At 43.8% G+C, this 24,339-nt stretch overlaps 1 protein-coding gene and 1 long non-coding RNA gene across 2 annotated transcripts in view; one reads left to right on the top strand and one right to left on the bottom strand.

Moving 5' to 3' along the window:
- Positions 1 to 1,869: 1,869 nt before the first annotated feature.
- LIN7C (lin-7 homolog C, crumbs cell polarity complex component) lies at positions 1,870 to 22,929 on the bottom strand. The gene is made up of 5 exons (XM_056526689.1): positions 22,790 to 22,929; positions 16,166 to 16,284; positions 13,485 to 13,556; positions 9,780 to 9,989; positions 1,870 to 2,285 (listed from the first exon to the last, which is right to left on the bottom strand). Exons 1-5 carry the CDS (start codon positions 22,824 to 22,826, stop codon positions 2,130 to 2,132), a joined length of 594 nt encoding a protein of 197 aa, XP_056382664.1. The 5' UTR covers positions 22,827 to 22,929; the 3' UTR covers positions 1,870 to 2,129.
- Positions 22,867 to 24,339, top strand: part of LOC130276804 (uncharacterized) — a 45,483-nt gene continuing 44,010 nt past the window's right edge. The window contains exon 1 of the long non-coding RNA XR_008845250.1: positions 22,867 to 22,960. This is a non-coding gene — a long non-coding RNA (uncharacterized LOC130276804). The remainder of the gene's footprint in view (positions 22,961 to 24,339) is intronic.

The following is a 24,339-nucleotide window of genomic DNA, read 5'->3' as shown; positions in this document are numbered from 1 at the left end:
GTATCTGTCCCCTTTACAACAGGGACAATATTCTGTCTTCTAAGGCTCCTTTCACACTACAGGTATCATCCTGTAAAAAACCTCTGTTATTACTCCCGGAAAAAAAAGTCCCATCCTTTTGCATCAGGTATGTCCGTTTTTACTAATGTCCGTTATTTTTGCCGGCACAAAAGACTGTGCATGCTCTAATTTTTGGTCTGGCAAAAAAAAAACTATGGTGAAAAACCGGACCTTAAAATTTATCATTAAAGTCTATGGGAACCGGATGTTCAAAAAAAAAACATCTGTTATCAGTCATCAGGTTTTTTGTACTGAGCATGCTCAGTACAGCTTCACAAAAAAAGGGTTAAAAACCTGATAAAAAACGAATGTAACTGGTAATAATGGATGAACATCAGGTTTTTTTATTACCATTTATTGCATCCGGGTTTTTTTCCATTCGTTATTGTAAAATAACGTCAGTAAAAAGCAGGATGATACCTGTAGTGTGAAAGGGACCTAAAACAGGTTGGATCTCATTACTATGCTCCCTCCATGCCAGCAGACTGTTCTTTCACAAGATCTGAGGCAATGTATTATTAGCGCAGGCAATTGCAGCAGACTGGCTAAACTGGTGACATATCCACTTTTATTATGGTCACACCCTCTTCCTGCTTTAATATCACAATTCATTGGAATTTGGTTTTATGGTTTTGTTATCATCCGAGAGTTTTGATTACACACCCTTATCAGGTTAAGAAGGGGATGGGCATAACCAATGGGCAAAACAATGATGGTAATAAAAGGGAAAAGTAGCTTCTTTATATAGGACAATCTAAATATATTCTCCAACAAGTACTAGAGTCACGTTTGCAATGTACTATTTGGGATTCACTATTCACAAATCATCTCCACTTGAACGAATCAGAGCATAGGATGTCCTGTAAGAGTTTTTATTTGACTATGCAACGGGGGCTGTAAAGTTAGTGTAGTTCATAATATAGTGTCTGTACGTTTTCTAACAATTCTTATGTGATTTTCGCCCCAATATTTAATTTTTAACAGCATAAAAAATTACTAGTGTGTCAGATTTTTCCCAGGTTTCAATGTGGCCGAGACCTGACTCACTAGTCAGCTGATGACAGGGAGCCTGTCTGCTTCAATGGGTTGAGCGATCGCTTGGTGGGAGAGAGATCAATCTGCAACTAATGCAACAGCTGTAGGCACCCTGATTGAAAACCACAGGTCTTTTGACTGGATGCAGCTCATTTATGTTTCAAGACATAAATGGAGGGGGTGTGACCACCACAGCCACTCCAAAGCCTACCACAGCCGGTGTTAAGAGCATAAATGTTCAGAATACCGGGGTGCTATTTGGATAGGGAAAAGGAATGTCTAGGAATGGAGTACCCCTTTAAAGGGAAACAATGTTTCAACAAATTGTATTGTATGGGCAGAATATATGTGTGTGTGTATATATATATATATATATATATATATATATATATATATATACATATACACACACACACGTATGTATGTATATATATATATATATATATATATATATATATCTTTAGTTATGTACATATCCCCACATTCGGTCAGTAGCGGATAAAAACAAGAAAGAAGAATGGGAACAGTCTATGGCTCCCATGAACAATGCTTGTTCTCCCTAGGCCTTTAGATGGTATTAGAGGGGATATAGAAAACACCACATAATGGTAAAGTATGGATATGCATCTGTCTGTAGTAAGACATGGCTTCTAGTTATGGCATCTACAAACCTGCTAATATACAAGATTCAAAGTCATCCTGTGCCCCCAGAACATCCTCCATGGTGCCTCCCCAAATAAAACCGAATATGATTGGTTGTCGAGTACATTGAGGAAAAGCACAGTTTTTTCTTACATCCCCATATTATAAATGCTTTTTTTTTTTTATATGTTGTTTACCTTTTAAAAAACGCGGGTAATTAAAAACTGCCCTGTAAACGTGTGAACATTCCTGTAGCTTCTGTATGGTTCTGGATTCTCGGCTGCAGCACTGAACCTAGAACGTGCACTGTATTGGCAGTTCACAGGGGAACGTCATTTATTCTACAGTGATACAGAACAGTTTGTGTCTTGTGTGCATATTGTGCTTTCTCCTTAGTTTTGCTGCCTGCGTTTCGCCGATCTCATTTTTTCGAAGCGCGACTCCATTTCCTCCAGGACACGAGGGGTGTACCGGACCACCAGCTTAACCTTTCCTTGGGCAGCTTTCAGGAGCTCGACTGCTTTCTCGTGATGCTCGCCTTCCACACTCTGCACAGGAGACAAACATTAGTGTTACACTGCATAGTCCATCGCTATCAAATGTTTAACCCCTTAAATGGACACTGTCAGAAGCAAAAACTTTTTATATGTTGTACTGCTGAAATTGATTAAAAGGATTCTGATGACTGATGAATATATTAATACTTATATGCCATTGCTAATGCTGCAGAAATATATTTGTTACCTACCCTTAACCTATATATCAGTTTGCTATTTGCTTGTCACTAAGATGAGGACTTTGGGATGAGGCCAGAAGAAGTGAGATAAGAAGAGGCTGAAAGTTGGAAGACAAAACATTTGGAGAGATATAGACTGTGCAGAAAGACAGAGAAATCCGGAATTTTCCGGCAGAATAGAGGGATGACCACATCAGTGAACTACGGCCAAGAAAGAAATGAATGTTTAATATGCTAATATATATAGGTACGCAATACTCAAATAGCCAATCAAAATATAACATGATCATTTTGACGTGATCTCTAACCTCCCCTTTTTGTCAAATGTAAAAACCAATGTACTTCTGTGTAATAAACAGGGCAGCTACCACTCCTCTGTGTTGTCTGATAGGACCAGAGAGAGCACAGAGGAGTGCTATCAGACAGGAGAGAGCACAGAGGAGCGCTATCAGACAGGAGAGAGCACAGAGGAGTACTATAAGACAGGAGACAGCACAGAGGAGTCCTATCAGACAGGAGAGCGCACCGAGGAGTGCTATCAGACAGGAGAGAGCACAGAGGAATACTATCAGACAGGAGAGCGAACCGAAGAGTGCTATCAGACAGGGGAGAGCACAGAGGAGTACTATCAAATAGGAGAGAGCACAGAGGAGTACTATCAGACAGGAGAGAGCACAGAGGAGTGCTATCAGACAGGGGAGAGCACAGAGGAGCGCTATCAGACAGGAGAGAGCACAAAGGAGTACTATAAGACAGGAGACAGCACAGAGGAGTCCTATCAGACAGGAGAGCGCACCGAGGAGTCCTATCAGACAGGAGAGAGCACAGAGGAGTGCTATCAGACAGGAGAGCGAACCAAGGAGTGCTATCAGACAGGGGAGAGCACAGAGGAGTACTATCAAATAGGAGAGAGCACAGAGGAGTGCTATCAGACAGGAGAGAGCACAGAGGAGTGCTATCAGACAGGGGAGAGCACAGAGGAGTGCTATCAGACAGGAGAGAGCACAGAGGAGTACTATAAGACAGGAGACAGCACAGAGGAGTCCTATCAGACAGGAGAGCGCACCGAGGAGTCCTATCAGACAGGAGAGAGCACAGAGGAGTGCTATCAGACAGGAGAGCGCACCGAGGAGTACTATCAGAAGGAAATAACATTTCTATAAAAAGGAAATCACATTTTCTTATGAAGTATATTAGAAAGGTTCATGTTTTGCTAAGATGTACAACATATTAAAAGTTTTTGTATCTGACAGTGCCCATTTGAGGACACAGGAAATTTTCAGTTTTGTGTTTTCATTTTTTCCTCCTTGCCTTCTAAGAGTCATAACTCTTATTTTATGAGCTACAGACCCATATGAGGGCTTGTTTTTTGCACAACCAAATGAACTTTGTAATGACTTTTTATTTTACCATAAAATCTACAGCACAACAGAAAAATTATAGTTAATGGAGGTTTTCAAGTTTTCTGTCCGGAACTTCCGAGTCCAGCTAGTACCGACTGGATCAGAAGGCTCTAGGACCGCACGGATATTGCCGTCCCAATAGACGGCAATGTCTGCAGAGCACATTCCGCCTAAAGACTGGACAAGTCCTTTCTTTTGGTGGTGGAATTTTAGTGCTGGAATATCCATAGTATGCACTGTGCAGTGGAATCCTATTGCCAACAACGGGATTCTGCTGCACCGAAATTTCCAAGCGCAATTTCAAAACGGAATCCACTCACGTGAACCTGGCTTTACTGCCCTCTTTCTTCAAATATGACATCTGATCGCTGAGGGATGCTTTACGATCTGCTTATCACTTCTTGCAAGAGAGAATTGTCCAATGTGGGGAATACCTTTAACCCCTTAAGGACACAGCCCATTTTTGCCTTAAATGGACACTCATTAAAACAAATTTTTGCTATTGCACTCTTTATGGTAAATAAAAAAATCTTTCTAATGTACTTAAAAAAAAAAAATGAAGTTTTCTATGTTTTATTTGCGTTTAAAAAAAAAAAAAAAAAAAAAAATAAAAAAAAAAGGCTCCCTACTTGTCCAGAGCACATTTCCCCCTATTTCTTGCACGGACTTTGGACTCCTGCTGGCCTGGCAGAAGTTCAAAATCAGGAAATGCAGTCTGGAGTGCTGAGGGGTATGAGTGCAGCCTTAGCCAATCATAGCTCATCTCATACACTGAACTACTCTGGGCTGTGTGAAGCAGAGTGAGGGAGGAAGTTTACACCTGTATGGCTTCAGATGATGTCACGCCTGCTGGGGAACGCCCCTTCCCAGTCTGTGAATCTGACAGACTGAGCAGAAAATACAGAGCAATATCAAGGTAGAAAACAAAAAAATTATAAAAAAAAGACAGGGGGTGGTTTATCATGATGGCGGCAGTGAACTGGAAGGATTATAAAATTTAACAAGATCACGATACTAGTACTCTTTAAAGGGGTATTCCAGGCCAAAACTTTTTTTATATATCAACTGGCTCCGGAAAGTTAAACAGATTTGTAAATTACTTTTATTAAAAAAATCTTAATCCTTCCAATAGTTATTAGCTTCTGAAGTTGAGTTGTTGTTTTCTGTCTAACTGCTCTCTGATGACTCACGTCCCGGGAGCTGTGCAGTTCCTATGGGGATATTCTCCCATCATGCACAGCTCCCGGGACGTGACATCATCATTGAGCAGTTAGACAGAAAACTTCAGAAGCTAATAACTATTGGAAGGATTAAGATTTTTTAATAGAAGTAATTTACAAATCTGTTTATCTTTCCGGAGCCAGTTGATTTATAAAAAAAAGGTTTTGCCTGGAATACTCCTTTAAGGACACAGCCAATTTAGTTCTTTTCCTTCTCGCCTTCTAAGAGCCATAACTATTTTATATTTTCTTCCACAGACCCATGTGAGGGCTTGTTTTTGCGTGCATCCAATTGTACTTTGTAATGACATCACTAATTTTACTATACAATGTACGACGAACCCAAAAAGTTAGAATTTGATGAGAAAATTGAAAAGATAACCAAAATTTAGCAAATTTTGGAGGACTTCGTTTTCACGCTGTACACTTTATAGTACAAATGACATTTTTATTCTGTGGGTCAATACAATTAAAATGACACCCATGATTACATACTTTTCTATTTTTGTACTGCTTTAAAAAAAAAAAATTGCCCTATTTTGAAAACCAATAACGTTCAAATTTTTCTGTATATGGGGCTCATTTGTGATCTGTATTTTTTTTAATACCATTTTTTGCATATATGTGACGATTAATTTTTGGGGGAATGTGATGTGACTTTATTTTCTTTTTTTAAAGCCGTTCACTATAGGATAATTCACACTATGTTTTGATAGTTTAGACACTTACAGAAATTTAGATACCTCTGTAAATGTTTTTTTTTTTTTTTTTTTTTACACTTTTATGAGCAAAATTGGCAATTACATTTTTGTGGGGGGAAGGGACTTTTTAAAAAAAATTAAAAACTTTTTTTGCACACTTATTTTAGACTTTTTATGTCCCTATAGGGGACTATCTATAGCAATTATCAGATTGCTAATTCTGTTCAGTGCTATGCATAGGCATAGCACTGATCAGTATTATTGGCGATCTTCTGCTCTGGTCTGCTCGATGTCAGACTAGAGAAGAAGACCCGGGGAGAGCGGCGGAGGCTGGTGAGGGGACCTCCGTCGCCATCTTGCCTGATCTGATATTTGCAGGCTGTGCCACGGGCAATTAGATTGGCAATTACGAGTCCCCCACTGCTGCAGATACCGTGATCTATATTGAGAAGTTCCTGTATGTCTGGGATATGAGCAGTGCTATGCAAACAGATAAATGAGCAGCGGTCTGGTCTGGAGGGGGGAAGGTGAATGCTTGGAACGTTTACCCACTGAGATCACACATACACTACCCATAAACCACACAGAATCACACATAAGAAGACTGAGGTCGGGTGAAATACTTGTTCCTAGGTGATATCAAGGCTAATAATTGGCTCAGTAATAGGAAACAGAGGGTGGGTATTAACCCCTTCAGCACCACGGGTTTTCTTATTTTTGCACTTTTGGTTTTTCCTCCTCACCTTCTAAAAACCATAGCATTTCAAATTTTCCACCTACAGACCCATATGAGGGCTTGTTTTTTGCGCCACCAATTTTACTATGCAATGACATCAGTCATTTCACCACAAAATCTACAGCAAAACCAGAAAAAAACTATTGTAGGGCAAAATTGAAACGTAACCCCCCCCCCCCCATTTTGTAACTTTCAGGGGCTTCCGTTTCTACGCACTTCTCAGTGAAAATGACACCTTTTCTTTACTCTGTAGGTCCATACGGTTACAAGGATACCTAATTTATATAGGTTTCATTTTATTACTCAAAAAAATTATAACTACATGCACCAAAATTAGTATGTTTACCCCCTTAACCGCTTAAGGACTCAGCGTTTTTCCATTTTTGCATTTTCATTTTTTCCTCATCACCTTCTAAAAATCATAACCCTTTCAATTTTGCACATAAAATTCCATATTATGGCTTACTTTTTGTGCCACCAATTCTACTTTGCAGTGACATTAGTCATTTTACCAAAAAATCCACAGCAAAACGGAAAAAAAAATTCATTGTGCAACAAAATTGAAGAAAATGTCATTTTTTTAAATTTTGGGGGCTTCCGTTTCTATGCAGTGCATTTTTCGGTAAAAATGACAACTTATCTTTATTCTGTAGGTCCATACAATTAAAATGATACCCTACTTATATAGGGTTGATTTTGTTGTACTTCTGAAAAAAATCATAACTACATGGAGGAAAATGTATTCGTTTAAAATTGTTATCGTCTGACCCCTATAACTTTTTAATTTTTCTGCGTTTGGACTGTATGACGGCTCATTTTTTACGCCGTGATCTGAAGGTTTCTGGCGGTACCATTTTTGTATTGATAGGATTTTTTGATCGCTCTTTATTCGTTTTTTCATGCTATAAAAAGTGACCAAAAATACGCTATTTTGGACTTTGGAATTTTTTGCGCATACGCCATTGACCGTGCAGTTTAATTAACAATATATTTTTATAATTTGGACATTTCCGCACGCGGCAATACCACATATGTTTATTTTTATTTACACAGTTTTTTTTATGGGAAAAGGGGGGTGATTCAAACTTATTAGGGAAGGGGTTATTTTTATTTCACTTTTTTTTGCAGTGTTATAGCTCCCATAGGGACCTATAACACTGCACACACTGATCTTTTACATTGATCAATGGTTTCTCATCCAAATCAATGATTCTGCCGCTTGACTGCTCATGCCTGGATCTCAGGCACTGAGCAGTCATTCGGTGATCAGACACCAGGAGGCAGGTAAGGGCACTCTCCTTGTGTCCTACAGCTGTTTGGGATGCCGCGATTTCGCCGCGGCACGTTTTACTTTCACTTTAGACACAGCGTTCAACTTTAAACACCGCTTCTAAAGGGTTAATAGCGCGCGGCACCGCGATCAATGGCGAGCGCTATTAGCCACGGGTCCAGGCTGTGGCCCCGCGTTATAGAACGGGAGCGGACTCAGGATGTACATGTACGCCCTGAGTCCTTAAGGGGTTTAAATGGTTTTATTTCTCCGTAAACGGGGTACCATTTTTTGTTTTAATGGGACTTTTTGATCCCTTCTTATACAATTTTTTAAGGGTATACAAAGTGACCAAAAATACACAATTTTAGACTTTGGAATTTTTGTACACCATTGACCATGCGGTTTAATTAACGTTATATTATTCTAGTTTGGACATTTACGCACGCGGCAATACCACATGTTTATATTTGTTTCCATTTATTAATTTTTTTTTTTTTTATGGGAAAAGGGGAGTGATTCAAGCTTTTATTAGGGAAGGGGTTAATTCACATTAATTTTTTACACAATTTTATGGTCCCTATAGGGGACTATTACATGCAATCTTCTGATTGCAAACATTGTTCAATGCTATGCTACCGCAGTAAAAGTGTGGTGTCCCGATCAGTTGAGGGGACAACGGGACCCTTACCTGCCTCCTCGCTGGTGGCAGCCTGGCGCAATCAAGCACCGATAACTGATCAATGCTATCCTATGGCATAGCACTGAACAGTGTATGCAACCTAAAGATTGCATATAATAGTACCCTGTGGGGACTATAAAATAGTGAAGAAGAAAAAAAAAGTAATAAATGGGACCCCTTCCCTAAATAAATAAATGTAAACAAAAAATAAAAAAAAACAAAGGCGTATCGCTGTGTGTGGAAATGTCCAAACTATAAAAATATAACCACACAGTCAATGGCGTATGCATAAAAATAAAAAAACAACCAAAAAAAAAAAAAGTATAAAAAGATACCCTAAAAAAAATGTATAAAAAGCGATCAAAAAGTCCTATCAAAACAACGTTTTTTTCGCCGTAGATTTTGTGGTGAAATTATTGATGTCATTACAAAGTAAAATTGGTGGTGCAAAAAACAAGCCTTCATATGGGTCTGTAGGTGGAAAATTGAAAGCATTATGATTTTTAGAAGGTGAGGTGGAAAAAACAAAACAGCAAAAATGAAAAACCCTGATGTCCTGAAGGGGTTAATAATCAATACTCTGATTGGGTGACTGTTACTAGTGGGGTAGAACAGGGGTCAGTTTTGGGTCTTATTCTTTTTTTATACATTTTTTTATGACCTTGTAGAGGGATTATATAGTAAAATATCAATCTATGCAGATGATACTAAGCTCTGTGAAATGGTTAACACAATAGAGGACAGTGCACTGTTACAAATGGATCTGGATAGGTTAAAGGTTTAGACTGAGAAGCGGTAGATGAGGGTAAACCCAGACAAATAGCTTTGTATAAATATATCAGGGAGCAGTACAGAGATCTCTCCCATGATCTATTTATACCCAGGACTGTATCTATAATAAGGGGGCATCCTCTACGTTTTGTAAAAAGAAGGCTTCTACACAAAAACTGATGGGGCTTTTTTACTGTAAGAGCAGCGAGACTGTGAAATTTTCTGCCAGAAGAGGTGGTCATGGTGAACTCATGCAGGCTGGGGACGCATTTCTAGAGAGTAATAACATTACAGGTTATGGATACTAGATTTGTAGGGACAGAACTTTGATCCAGGGATTTATTTTTAAGTCAGGAAGGAATTTTTCCCTAGTATGGGGCAATTGGTGTCAGCCTCATAAGGGTTTTTTGCCATCCACTGGATGAACACAGTAGGGACACAGTAGGGATATAGGTTGACTCTGGTCTTTAACCTTAACAAGTACGTAACTATGAATTCTATACAGATTCATGATGACCCTTACCACTCCATTAACAGAGAGCAGCTGGTCCCCGCGCTTCAGACTGCCATGTCTATCTGCTATTCCACCAGGGATGATACGAGAAATATAGATGGGGGAGTTTTGCTCTTTTCCTCCCATTATGTTGAATCCAAGTCCTTCTTCTGTTTTAGGAAGTTCAACAACCCTCGGGTGAGAATGTCCTTCACTGGCAGCAAAAGCAGCAACTGTAGCCTAGGAGAGAGGAAACCTTCATATGACACAGAGGAGTGCACAACGCTGTATCAAGGTTCACACTGACAGAATGAACATTAACATACAATAGCATATTAACACCGGCATATAACACTTATTTTGCACTTACATTTATAATTTACTTTTTATTTTTCCCCTTATAAACCCAATTCCTGGAGTGGTACCGTGACTGCACTGCTGTGATTCTCCTGACATGAGGTCTCATGTGTTGTTCACATATAGAATTGTACACCATGTCATGAATCACATGGTAAACAGGCCAGGGCTATGTTTTGAAGCTATTGTACTTTTAAGATCAGCAGAGAAACAGTTTGTCATGTAACTGGTTACATTAACAATAAGAAAAAAAAAAAAAAACATGTCACCTGCAAGCAGGACCCAACCATCTAAGCAAAAATGTAACATAATGATTACTTGTGGCAAAGCTATTTTAACTGCTACCTGCTGTTGACCACTAGATGTCACTAGAGTAGCTGCAGCCACTACCAAACAACACACACGTATGTGTATATATGTGTTTTTAAGCCAGTGTGCCTCCAGCTGTTGAAAAACTACAATTCCCAGCATGCCCAGACAGCTGTCTGGCATTCTAAGAGTTATAGTTTTTCAACAGCTGGAGGCACCCTGGTTGTAAAACACTGATCTACACACAGACAGGAGGTATACAGAGGCATAAGCATTTTCTGTTAAAGGGAAACTGACAGATAAACCAACCCCATTAATGTAAATATAAAGCTGGTTAGTGAAAGGATTGGGGTAAGGAATATATAATTTTACTTTGGATCACCCACACTAACCACCTGTATATTCGGTTTAGAGGGGTAAATCCATCTGTCAGTTTGCCTTTAACTTTTACCAAATGCTATTAGGCTAGGTTCACATGGCCATTTGCATCCGACCAGTTGGTCCATCAGGCTTTTTTTTTTTTTAATGAGCCGATCTGACCCTGAAAGGGGAAGGATGCAAACAGCTACAGCCGGTTCCTGACAGCCCCCTATGAACTTGCATGGGGTCCATCAGTGATCCGGTAATTTTACAGGATTTTAGTGGAGACAATATAGAGCTTACACTATTTTTTTCTTCGCTAAACTCCTCTCCTCCTGTCCAGATTGCAGACAGAACTCCAAAGGCAATGTGAGGCCTTACACTGATTGAGCCATCATGATATATCTACCATACTGACATCTAGTGGAGAATTAAGAGTATTACACACTGTATCTTTGCTTTTTCTTCTTTAACAAAGCCTTACTAGAAGTCCTCTACCTCATGTAAAGATAGAGTCAGCAAATGGGCACCATCTTTTTTGACATACCCTTAGACAGTGATCCCTCAACTTACAATGGCCTCAACATACAATAGTTTCAACATACAATGATTTTTTCTGTACCATTGTTACTTGAAACCAGACTCTACATACAATGCTACGGACAGTCCAGATCTGTGACACGTGTCAATGGCTGGAAGAACCGACCAATCAGAATGGGCATTCACTGGTAAAACCCCTGTATTACTGAGGTGCAAGCACTGACTGGCTGTCTGGTAGCGCCCCCTACAGTTTAGGGAGGAACTACAAGTTCTGTACTACTCTTTACCTGTGCCAGGGTTAGCTGCTCCTTTGGACACCAAGTAGGGGCGGCTCCATTTGAGACACTGGGTGTACTGTATAGGACCCTGAAGAAGCTCCTGTCCTCTACTTAAACCATTGTTTCCCAACCAGGGTGCCTCCAGCTGTTGCAAAACTACAACTCCCAGCTGGGAGTTGTAATTTTGCAACAGCTGGAGGCACCCTGGTTGGGAAACACTGACATAGACAGTGATTACAGCTCCCAGCAGCTTTTTCTTACTTTTATATGTAAGGATTTGTTTTATCTATATTAGTTATCTACTTATTTTTCATTTATTCCTCGCATTTTCCTATTTTTTGGGTGACATTTTGGGGTTTCAGAACCAATTACCAGGTTTCCATAGAGTTATGGTCTCAACATACAATGGTCGTCCTGGAACCAATTAATATTGTAACTTGAGGGAGTACTGTACATTGATTGCATAATTCTGTTAAAACATATACCGTATATACTCGAGTATGAGCCGAGTTTTTCAGCACGATTTTTCGTGCTAAAAACACCCCCCCTCGGCTTATACTCGAGTGAACTCTCCGCCCTCAGTGGTCTTCAACCTGCGGACCTCCAGATGTTTCAAAACTACAAGTCCCAGCAAGCCCGAGCAGCCATCGGCTGTCCGGGCTTGCTGGGAGTTGTAGTTTTGAAACATCTGGAAGTCTGCAGGTTGAAGACCACTGCGGCCTTCGACATCATCCAGCCCCCCCCCCCTCTCACCCCCTTTAGTTCTGTACTCACCTCCCCTCGGCGGGACATTAGGGTGCGCTGGTCCGAGCCATCTGTGCTGCAGGGACCGTCCGGTGCGGAGGGATAGTTGTTCCGGTCTGTCCATCTTCACCGGGGGGGCCTCTTCTCCGCGCTTCGGGCCCGACCCTGGAATAGTGACGTTGCCTTGATGACGACGCACAGGGACGTTCATGAGTAATGTCCCTGTGCGTCGTCGTAAAGGCAATGTCTCTATTTCGGGCCCGAAGCGCGGAGAAGAGGCCCCCCCCCCCGGTGAAGATGGACAGACCGGAACAACTATCCCTCCGCACCGGACGGTCCCTGCAGCACAGATGGCCCGGACGAGCGCACCCTAACGTCCCGCCGAGCGGAGGTGAGTACAGAACTAAAGGGGGTGAGAGGGGGGGGTCCGCAGGTTGAAGGCCACTGTATCAGACATTGACAAGCGGTGATGATGAAGGGGTGGGGGGCTGATGACATGTGGTGATGATGAAGGGGGTGTGTGATGATGATGGGGGGGGGGGGGGGATGATAAGGGGATGATGAAGGGGGGGGGATAATGCCAAGGGGATGATGAAGGGGGGGTGGGATGATAAGGGGATGATGAAGAGGGGGTGGAATAATGACAAGGGGATGATGAAGGGGTGTGTGGGATGATGAAGGGGGGGGTGGGATGATGACAGGCAGTGATGATGAAGGGGGGGGGTGGGATGATGACAGGGGGGGATGATGACAGGCGGTGATGATGACAGGCGGTGATGATGACAGGGTGATGATGAGGGTGCTATGACGGGGGTCTGGATGATTACATGGGGGGATGATGTATTTCCCACCCTAGGCTTATACTCGAGTCAATAACTTTTCCTGGGTTTTTGGGGTGAAATTAGGGGCCTCGGCTTATATACGGGTCGGCTTATACTCGAGTATATACGGTACAAGTGTACAATACATATGGATTCACGAGAGGCAGAGATGCCTCACTACAGGAGTAAAGAAGACATAGGAAGAGGTGGTTTCCTTTACTTTCCAGTTCAGTGGGACAGTATAGTCTATGATAAGTAAAAAGGATATTATTGGTGGTGGTTTACAGGATGCAGTGACTAACCAGAAGCATATCCATCTATCTTACCTTAGCGGTGGCATTGGCTCGCACTTCTGGGCTGCTGTTGATGTCCACGGTTTCATAAACATGTTCATAGACCTGTAAGTAAATCAAGAGTCTCACTTTGGACAATCCCGACTTCTTTGACGGGTCCATTGGCAATAACATGTTTACATCTCCAGTGATCAGCTGTAATCTGTGAGAAGAGTTCAATTTCCCTTCACTGGGAAAATAAAGTGAAAATGTAGTGCAGGGGAGGTCCTCTAGAGTGAGATACGTCCTTTATAAAACTTTTCTCCACTCTGTTCAGGATCCACTCCCACTATTAACTCTGAATTTACTGCGCTATGTAGGGCTTTAGAAGCATCCAATCTATAGTCATATTTTTAGGTTTTCGTTTTTTCCTTCAAAAAATCATAACTCTTTTATGTTTTCATCCACAGACTAGTATGAGGGCTTGTTTTTTGCGCAACCAGTTGCCCGTTGTAATGACATCACTCACTTTACCATAAATAGTATTTTTTTTGGTTGCGCCATACATTTTGTGTGGGGAAATTAAAAAGAAAACCGCAATTTTGCAAATTTTGGAAGGTTTCGTTTTCACGTCGTACAATTTACAGTAAAAATGAAGTGTTCTTTATTCTTTGGGTCAATATGATTAAAATGATACCCATGATAACGTACTTTTCTATTACTGTTGCGCTTAAACAAAATTGCTAACTTTTTAACCAAATTAGTGCGTTTAAAATCCCCCTATTTTGAAGACCTATAACTTTTTAATTTTTCCGTATAAGCGGCGGTATGAGGGCTCATTTTTTGCGCCTTGATCTGTACTTTTTAATGATACCATATTTGCTTATATAAAACTTTTAATACATTTTTTTTTAATAAATTTTGGGGGGAATAAAATGTTGTAAAAAAGCAGCAGTTATGGACTTTTTTTTAACGTTCATGCCGTTCACTGTACGGTATCATTAACATAATATTTTAATAGTTCGGATATTTACGCACACGGCCGTACCAAATATGTTTAGTAATTTTTTATTTTTTTTTACTTTTATTTTTACACTTTAATAGTCCCCCTAGGTATAGCAATCATTCGATTGCTAATACTGAGCAGTGCTATGTATAGGACACAGCACTAATCAGTGTTATCGGTCATCTTCTGCTCTGGTCTGCTTGATATCAGACCAGAACAGAAGACCCGTGGAAGGCAGCTGTTCTGGTTGAACGGATCTCCGCGGCAGTGCTTCGTGCGATCCGATCATCCATTTTAGTGACTGAAGCGCTGCAGATGTCGTGATCTGTATTGATCATGGCCTCTGAGGTGTTAATGGCGGACAACCGCGCGATCACGGATGTCGGCCATTACCAGCGGGTCCCTGGCTGCTATCAGCAGCCGGGACCTGCCGCGCATGATCCGAGCATAGCTCCGATGCTCACGGTTATGTATAGGACGTAAATGTACGTCCTCGCCAGGACGTACATATACGTCCTGTGTCGTTAAGGGGTTAAAGTCCTAGAGTGACCAAACCAGAGTCCCATTTAAAGTGCAAGTCCCAAGCTTCAGGCCTGAATGATCTTTAGCTCCAGCACAGAAAGACGCAGGCCACACATGGGGCGATACAGTTTGTGTGCAAGCCCAGGATTAGTACACGGAACTTCACTAAGCATGGTAACGTTGCCTTGGCAACTGTACTGCCCAGCATGGCCTGTGTCTCTCCATGCTGAACTGAAGATCTCCCCCACAATAAATAGAACCACCTGTCATGTGCTGGGCTGCAGTACAGTTAAGCTGCAATGCCAAACACACTGAACAAAAGAAGGGCTGTTGATATAAAAACAAAGCAGAGCTTTTAATCCTGGACACGCTCTTTAAAGGGGTACTCCGCTGTGCCAGCGTTCGGAACATTTTGTACCAAACGCTTGGAGCGGGCGTCGTCATGTCACGCCCCCTCCAATAGATTTGCATTGAGGGGGGGTGGCGTGACACCATGAGGGGCGTGGCCGTGACATCGGGACCCCACCCCCCAGAGTCCTAAACGAATGCCGATGCTGCACAGAGATCGTGGGGGTCCCAGCTGCGGGACCCCGCAATCAGGCATCTTCTCCCCTATGCTTTGGATAGGGGATAAGATGTCTAGAGGTGGAGTACCCCTTTAAAGGGTATCTGTTACAGCACCAGGTAGGAGTTAAAAACATGTTCACAATCCTATCTTTAGATTGGGACTTGAGAGCAGAGTAAATTTGTGATTTTTCTTATACAGTATATGCAAATGAGAAGCAAGAGCCAACAGGGCAGGGCCTGGCTCCTATAATGCTCAGCACTTCCACCCCATCACTGCTTGCCTTCTGCTCCTGTATATGATTTGACAGTCTCTGTGCTGTAGGAAATGGAAATACTTGGACCCCAGGTAATCGCTCCTGCCCTGTGGGCACTTACTGCTCATTTGCTTCAATCTCAAGCAAATGTGTGCAGATTTAAAGGAAAACCCATAAGGGTACGTTTACAGATGCAGATTTTTCTGCCGATTTTCTGCTGTTAATTTTCCAACCCATGGAAATCAATGTGTAGGAAAATCAGCAGCAAAAAATCTGCAGCAAAATATGCACTTGTAATAGACCGTAAAGGTGCATTTAACCCCTACCCGACACTGTGATTAGTTACTATGTGTGACAGCAACCGACAGATTCCCTTTAAGACTCACCTCTCTCACAGCAGTACAGAAATCACTCTGCAGGACTCTCTGCAATGCATGGAGCTTGTGTGGGGGGACTTCTCCACTCCTCTGGAGCTTCTCCAGCAGTTCAATGGCCCTTGAGATATCTAAGGAATAAAAACAGATTCTTTCCTTTACTTTCCAGGGACATGAAAAAAGAGGATACAAGAGAATATCACTATGACTAAACCAGCTGCATAACTGACAGTGGATTTCTATCCAGTGATAAACTGCCCATAGACACAGCGATATCTATAAAAGTGGTAATCCATTCCAAACTGATGGCAGATCACTAGTGTACACCATCACTTTAAAGGGGTATCCAGGAGGGAAACATAGAGAGGAAAAAAAAAAACAAAAAAAAAAAAAAACATTAACCTAGCCCCGGATCCCCCACAACTCCCATTCAGCCAGTGATTGGCAGGTCCTGCAACAAGTGCTTATCTTAGATGCAGGAAGAAGACAGATCTGGGGACCTAGTGGCTAGGTAAGTGGGCCTTTGTGCTTTGTACACTCATGAGACCTGTGGTATGTGGTTGGGTTAGTGGCTTCATGGTTTTCCCACTACATCCCACAGATGCTTACACAACAACTTGAACTCTTTGTCATGCTCCTCACACGATTCCTGAGCAATATATGAAGTGCGGAGGAGGCATTATCCTGCTGAAGGAGGCCCCTGCCTTTAGAGAAAACCACTGCCATGCAGGGATCATACTGCCTCCACCAGCTTGTCTTCTTGGTGCCATCTCTTTCCCAGATAGGTGAGGCACATTCATCCAGTCAGGCTCCGGTATAATGGATTCTTATAGTGATAGGCGACCAGACACCAGTATAATGCTTTCTCAGTAAAAGGTGATGGAGCTCCGTTATAACAGATTATCAGTGACAAGTGATCGTGCTCAGCTATAATGGATCCTCAGTGACAAGTGATCGTGCTCAGCTATCCTCAGTGACAAGTGATCGTGCTCAGCTATAATGGATCCTCAGTGACAGGTGACCGGGCTCCTCTATAATGGATCCTCAGTGACAGGTGACCAGGCTCCTCTATAATGGATCCTCAGTGACAGGTGACCGGGCTCCTCTATAATGGATCCTCAGTGACAAGTGATCGTGCTCAGCTATAATGGATCCTCAGTGACAGGTGACCAGGCTCCTCTATAATGGATCCTCAGTGACAGGTGACCAAGCTCCTCTATAATGGATCCTCAGTAACAGGTGACCGGGCTTCTCTATAATGGATCCTCAGTGACAGGTGACCAAGCTCCTCTATAATGGATCCTCAGTGACAGGTGACCAGGCTCCTCTATAATGGATCCTCAGTGACAGGTGACCAGGCTCCTCTATAATGGATCCTCAATGACAGGTGACCGGGATCCTCTATAATGGATCCTCAGTGACAGGTGACCAAGCTCCTCTATAATGGATCCTCAGTGACAGGTGACCAGGCTCCTCTATAATGGATCCTCAGTGACAGGTGATCTGGGGCCCCTCTATAATGGATCCTCAGTGACAGGTGACCTGACTCCTCAATAATGGATCCTCAGTGACAGGTGACCGGGCTCCACAATAATAGATCCTCAGTGACAGGTGATCTGGGGCTTCTGTCACTAAGGATCCATTATAGAGGTGACCGGGCTCCCCTATAATGGATACTCAGTGACAGGTGGCTCCTCTATAATGGATCCTCAGTGACAGGTGGCTCCTCTATAATGGATCCTCAGTGACAGGTGGCTCCTCTATAATGGATCCTCAGTGACAGGTGACCGTGCTCCTCTATAATGGATCCTCAGTGACAGGTGACCGGGCTTCTCTATAATGGATCCTTAGTGACAGGTGACTGTGCTCCTCTATAATGGATCCTCAGTGACAGGTGACCGTACTCCTCTATAATGGATCCTCAGTGACAGGTGATCGGCTCCTCTATAATGGATCCTCAGTGACAGGTAACCCTGCTCCTCTATAATGGATCCTCAGTGACAGGTGACCAGGCTCCTCTATAATGGGTGATCCTCAGTGACAGAGCTCCTTTATAATGGATGATCCTCAGTGACAGGTGACCGTGCCCCTCTATAATGGATCCTCAATGACAGGTGACCGGGATCCTCTATAATGGATCCTCAGTGACATGTGACTGTGCTCCTCTGTAATGGATCCTCAGTGACAGGTGACCAGGCTCCTCTATAAGGAATCCTCAGTGACAGGGCTCCTCTATAATGGATCCTCAGTGACATGTGACTGTGCTCCTCTGTAATGGATCCTCAGTAACAGGTGACTGTGCTCCTCTGTAATGGATCCTCAGTGACAGGTGACCGTGCTCCTCTGTAATGGATCCTCAGCTACAGGTGACCGTGCTCCTCTATAATGGATCCTCAGTGACAGGTGACCGGGCTCCTCTATAATGGATCCTCAGTAACAGGTGACCGGGCTCCTCTATAATGAATCCTCAGTGACAGGTGACCGGGCTCCTCTATAATGGATCCTCAGAGACAGGTGACTGGGCTCCTCTATAATGGATCCTCAGTGACAAGTGACCGGGCTCCTCTATAATGGATCCTCAGTGACAGGTGACCGTGCTCCTCTATAATGGATCCTCAGTGACAGGTGACCGGGCTCCTCTATAATGGATCCTCAGTGACAGGTGACTGTGCTCCTCTATAATGGATCCTCAGTGACAGGTGACTGTGCTCCTCTATAATGGATCCTCAGTGACAGGAGACCGGGCTCCTCTATAATGGATGATCCTCAGTGACAGGTGACCGTGCTCCTCTATAATGGATCCTCAGTGACAGGTGACCGGGCTCCTCTATAATGGATCCTCAGTGACAGGTGACCGTGCTCCTCTATAATGGATCATCAGTGACAGGTGACCGGGCTCCTCTATAATGGATCCTCAGTGACAGGTGACTGTGCTCCTCTATAATTGATCCTCAGTGACAGGTGACCGTACTCCTCTATAATGGATCCTCAGTGACAGGTGACCAGGCTCCTCTATAATGGATCCTCAGTGACAGGTGATCGGCTCCTCTATAATGGATCCTCAGTGACAGGTAACCCTGCTCCTCTATAATGGATCCTCAGTGACAGGTGACCAGGCTCCTCTATAATGGGTGATCCTCAGTGACAGAGCTCCTTTATAATGGATGATCCTCAGTGACAGGTGACCGTGCCCCTCTATAATGGATCCTCAATGACAGGTGACCGGGATCCTCTATAATGGATCCTCAGTGACATGTGACTGTGCTCCTCTGTAATGGATCCTCAGTGACAGGTGACCAGGCTCCTCTATAATGGATCCTCAGTGACAGGTGATCGGCTCCTCTATAATGGATCCTCAGTGACAGGTAACCCTGCTCCTCTATAATGGATCCTCAGTGACAGGTGACCAGGCTCCTCTATAATGGGTGATCCTCAGTGACAGAGCTCCTTTATAATGGATGATCCTCAGTGACAGGTGACCGTGCCCCTCTATAATGGATCCTCAATGACAGGTGACCGGGATCCTCTATAATGGATCCTCAGTGACATGTGACTGTGCTCCTCTGTAATGGATCCTCAGTGACATGTGACTGTGCTCCTCTGTAATGGATCCTCAGTGACAGGTGACTGTGCTCCTCTGTAATGGATCCTCAGTGACAGGTGACCGTGCTCCTCTGTAATGGATCCTCAGCTACAGGTGACCGTGCTCCTCTATAATGGATCCTCAGTGACAGGTGACCGGGCTCCTCTATAATGGATCCTCAGTAACAGGTGACCGGGCTCCTCTATAATGAATCCTCAGTGACAGGTGACCGGGCTCCTCTATAATGGATCCTCAGAGACAGGTGACTGGGCTCCTCTATAATGGATCCTCAGTGACAAGTGACCGGGCTCCTCTATAATGGATCCTCAGTGACAAGTGACCGGGCTCCTCTATAATGGATCCTCAGTGACAAGTGACCGGGCTCCTCTATAATGGATCCTCAGTGACAGGTGACCGTGCTCCTCTATAATGGATCCTCAGTGACAGGAGACCGGGCTCCTCTATAATGGATGATCCTCAGTGACAGGTGACCGTGCTCCTCTATAATGGATCCTCAGTGACAGGTGACCGGGCTCCTCTATAATGGATCCTCAGTGACAGGTGACCGTGCTCCTCTATAATGGATCCTCAGTGACAGGTGACCGGGCTCCTCTATAATGGATCCTCAGTGACAGGTGACTGTGCTCCTCTATAATGGATCCTCAGTGACAGGTGACTGGGCTCCTCTATAATGGATCCTCAGTGACAGGTGACTGTGCTCCTCTATAATTGATCCTCAGTGACAGGTGACTGTGCTCCTCTATAATGGATCCTCAGTGACAGGTGACTGTGCTCCTCTATAATGGATCCTCAGTGACAGGAGACCGGGCTCCTCTATAATGGATGATCCTCAGTGACAGGTGACCGTGCTCCTCTATAATGGATCCTCAGTGACAGGTGACTGTGCTCCTCTATAATGGATCCTCAGTGACAGGAGACCGGGCTCCTCTATAATGGATGATCCTCAGTGACAGGTGACCGTGCTCCTCTATAATGGATCCTCAGTGACAGGTGACTGTGCTCCTCTATAATGGATCCTCAGTGACAGGAGACCGGGCTCCTCTATAATGGATGATCCTCAGTGACAGGTGACCGGGCTCCTCTATAATGGATCCTCAGTGACAGGTGACCGTGCTCCTCTATAATGGATCCTCAGTGACAGGTGACCGGGCTCCTCTATAATGGATCCTCAGTGACAGGTGACTGTGCTCCTCTATAATTGATCCTCAGTGACAGGTGACTGGGCTCCTCTATAATGGATCCTCAGTGACAGGAGACCGGGCTCCTCTATAATGGATCCTCAGTGACAGGTGACCGTGCTCCTCTATAATGGATCCTCAGTGACAGGTGACCGTGCTCCTCTATAATGGATCCTCAGTGACAGGTGACCGGGCTCCTCTATAATGGATCCTCAGTGACAGGTGACCGGGCTCCTCTACAATGGATCCTCAGTGACAGGTGACCGTGCTCCTCTATAATGGATCCTCAGTGACAGGTGACCGTGCTCCTCTATAATGGATCCTCAGTGACAGGTGACCTGGCTCCTCCATAATGGATCCTCAGTGACAGATGACTGGGCTCCTCTATAATGGATGATCCTCAGTGACAGATGACCGGGCTCCTCTATAATGGATCCTCAGTGACAGGTGACCGGGCTCCTCTATAATGGATCCTCAGTGACAGGTGACCGTGCTCCTCTATAATGGATCCTCAGTGACAGGTGACTGTGCTCCTCTATAATGGATCCTCAGTGACAGGTGACTGTGCTCCTCTATAATGGATCCTCAGTGACAGGTGACTGTGCTCCTCTATAATGGATCCTCAGTGACAGGTGACTGAGCTCCTCTATAATGGATCCTCAGTGACAGGTGACTGTGCTCCTCTATAATGGATCCTCAGTGACAGGTGACTGTGCTCCTCTATAATGGATCCTCAGTGACAGGTGACCGGGCTCCTCTATAATGGATCCTCAGTGACAGGTGACCGGGCTCCTCTATAATGGATGATCCTCAGTGACAGATGACCGGGCTCCTCTATAATGGATCCTCAGTGACAGGTGACCAGGCTCCTCTATAATGGATCCTCAGTGACAGGTGACCGTGCTCCTCTATAATGGATCCTCAGTGACAGGTGACCGTGCTCCTCTATAATGGATCCTCAGTGACAGGTGACTGTGCTCCTCTATAATGGATCCTCAGTGACAGGTGACTGTGCTCCTCTATAATGGATCCTCAGTGACAGGTGACCGGGCTCCTCTATAATGAATCCTCAGTGACAGGTGACCGGGCTCCTCTATAATGGATGATCCTCAGTGACAGATGACCGGGCTCCTCTATAATGGATCCTCAGTGACAGGTGACCGTGCTCCTCTATAATGGATCCTCAGTGACAGGTGACCGGGCTCCTCTATAATGGATCCTCAGTGACAGGTGACCTGGCTCCTCTATAATGGATCCTCAGTGACAGGTGACCGGGCTCCTCTATAATGGATCCTCAGTGACAGGTGACCGGGCTCCTCTATAATGGATCCTCAGTGACAGGTGACCAGGCTCCTCTATAATGGATCCTCAGTGACAAGTGACCGGGCTCCTCTATAATGGATCCTCAGTGACAAGTGACCGTGCTCCTCTATAATGGATCCTCAGTGACAGGTGACTGGGCTCAGCTATAATGGATCCTCAGTGACAGGTGACCGTGCTCCTCTATAATGGATCCTCAGTGACAGGTGACCGGGCTCCTCTATAATGGATCCTCAGTGACAGGTGACCGTGCTCCTCTATGGCTGATCTGCTGATCCAGACACTGAGGATGCTGTATCTGGGATCCATTGCTCCAGGCTGAAGGTCACTCGTCCAGGTTCATTCAATAAAGGCATATCCGGTGCTCCTGACCCCTCCATACATGACCCGCTCCCTCACACCAGTAGACACACCAGACATGACCCTTGCACTGTGACCCCCTCAGCCTCTGCCCATACACAGGCATTAGCCGCAGTGTATTCGCTATGGCTATCTGTACCCGGCACAGCTGTGTGCCTACCCTCCGCCGCTCACCTCTCTCCAGCCTGACAGGTTCCCCTGACACCGCCATCTTCTCTCCAGCTGGCTGTACAAACCGGAAACCAACGAACGGAAGTGACGTCGCCTTGATGAGATCACATGATTAGTATAGGGTTATGGTTACTGTAGTTCGTACGTGAACACCGGTCTCCGGGGAATTCTGAGGTGAGGAAGAGAGATAAGTGACCGGCTGGGCGAAGGATAATATCATCACTGGCATAAATGTATAACAGGACGGAGACATTCCGGTCACTATGTATATGAGCGGCCAAGATGTGCTGAGAGTATCACTGTACATACACCAGTTATTATGTGTATACAGTCACCATACTGAATATGAAGTGACCTCACAGTACAGGGATAATATACAGTGATGTCACATTACAGGGATAATACACAGTGATGTCATAGTACAGGGATAATAAACACAGTAATGTCACAGTACAGGGATAATACACAGTGATATCACAGTACAGGGATAATATACAGTGATGTCACAGTACAGGGATAATACACAGTGATGTCACAGTACAGGGATAATACACAGTGATGTCATAGTACAGGGATAATAAACACAGTGATGTCACAGTACAGGGATAATACACAGTGATATCACAGTACAGGGATAATATACAGTGATGTCACAGTACAGGGATAATACACAGTGATGTCACAGTACAGGGATAATACACGGTGATGTCACAGTACAGGGATAATATACAGTGATGTCACAGTACAGGGATAATACACAGTGATGTCACAGTACAGGGATAATACACAGTGATGTCATAGTACAGGGATAATAAACACAGTGATGTCACAGTACAGGGATAATACACAGTGATGTCACAGTACAGGGATAATACACAGTGATATCACAGTACAGGGATAATATACAGTGATATCACAGTACAGGGATAATATACAGTGATGTCACAGTACAGGGATAATACACAGTGATGTCACAGTACAGGGATAATACACAGTGATGTCACAGTACAGGGATAATACACAGTGATATCACAGTACAGGGATAATATACAGTGATGTCACAGTACAGGGATAATACACAGTGATGTCACAGTACAGGGATAATACACAGTGATGTCACAGTACAGGGATAATACACAGTGATATCACAGTACAGGGATAATATACAGTGATGTCACAGTACAGGGATAATACACAGTGATGTCACAGTACAGGGATAATACACAGTGATGTCACAGTACAAGGATAATATACACAGTGATGTCACAGTACAGGGATAATATACACAGTGATGTCACAGTACAGGGATAATATACACAGTGATGTCACAGTACAGGGATAATATACACAGTGATGTCACAGTACAGGGATAATACACAGTGATGTCACAGTACAGAGATAATAAACACAGTGATGTCACAGTACAGGGATAATATACACAGTGATGTCACAGTACAGGGATAATATACACAGTGATGTCACAGTACAGGGATAATATACACAGTGATGTCACAGTACAGGGATAATATACACAGTGATATCACAGTACAGGG

Source organism: Hyla sarda, chromosome 6, assembly GCF_029499605.1.
Source record: "Hyla sarda isolate aHylSar1 chromosome 6, aHylSar1.hap1, whole genome shotgun sequence".
NCBI lineage: Eukaryota > Metazoa > Chordata > Amphibia > Anura > Hylidae > Hyla > Hyla sarda.
This window is presented reverse-complemented; position numbering and strand designations above follow the sequence as displayed.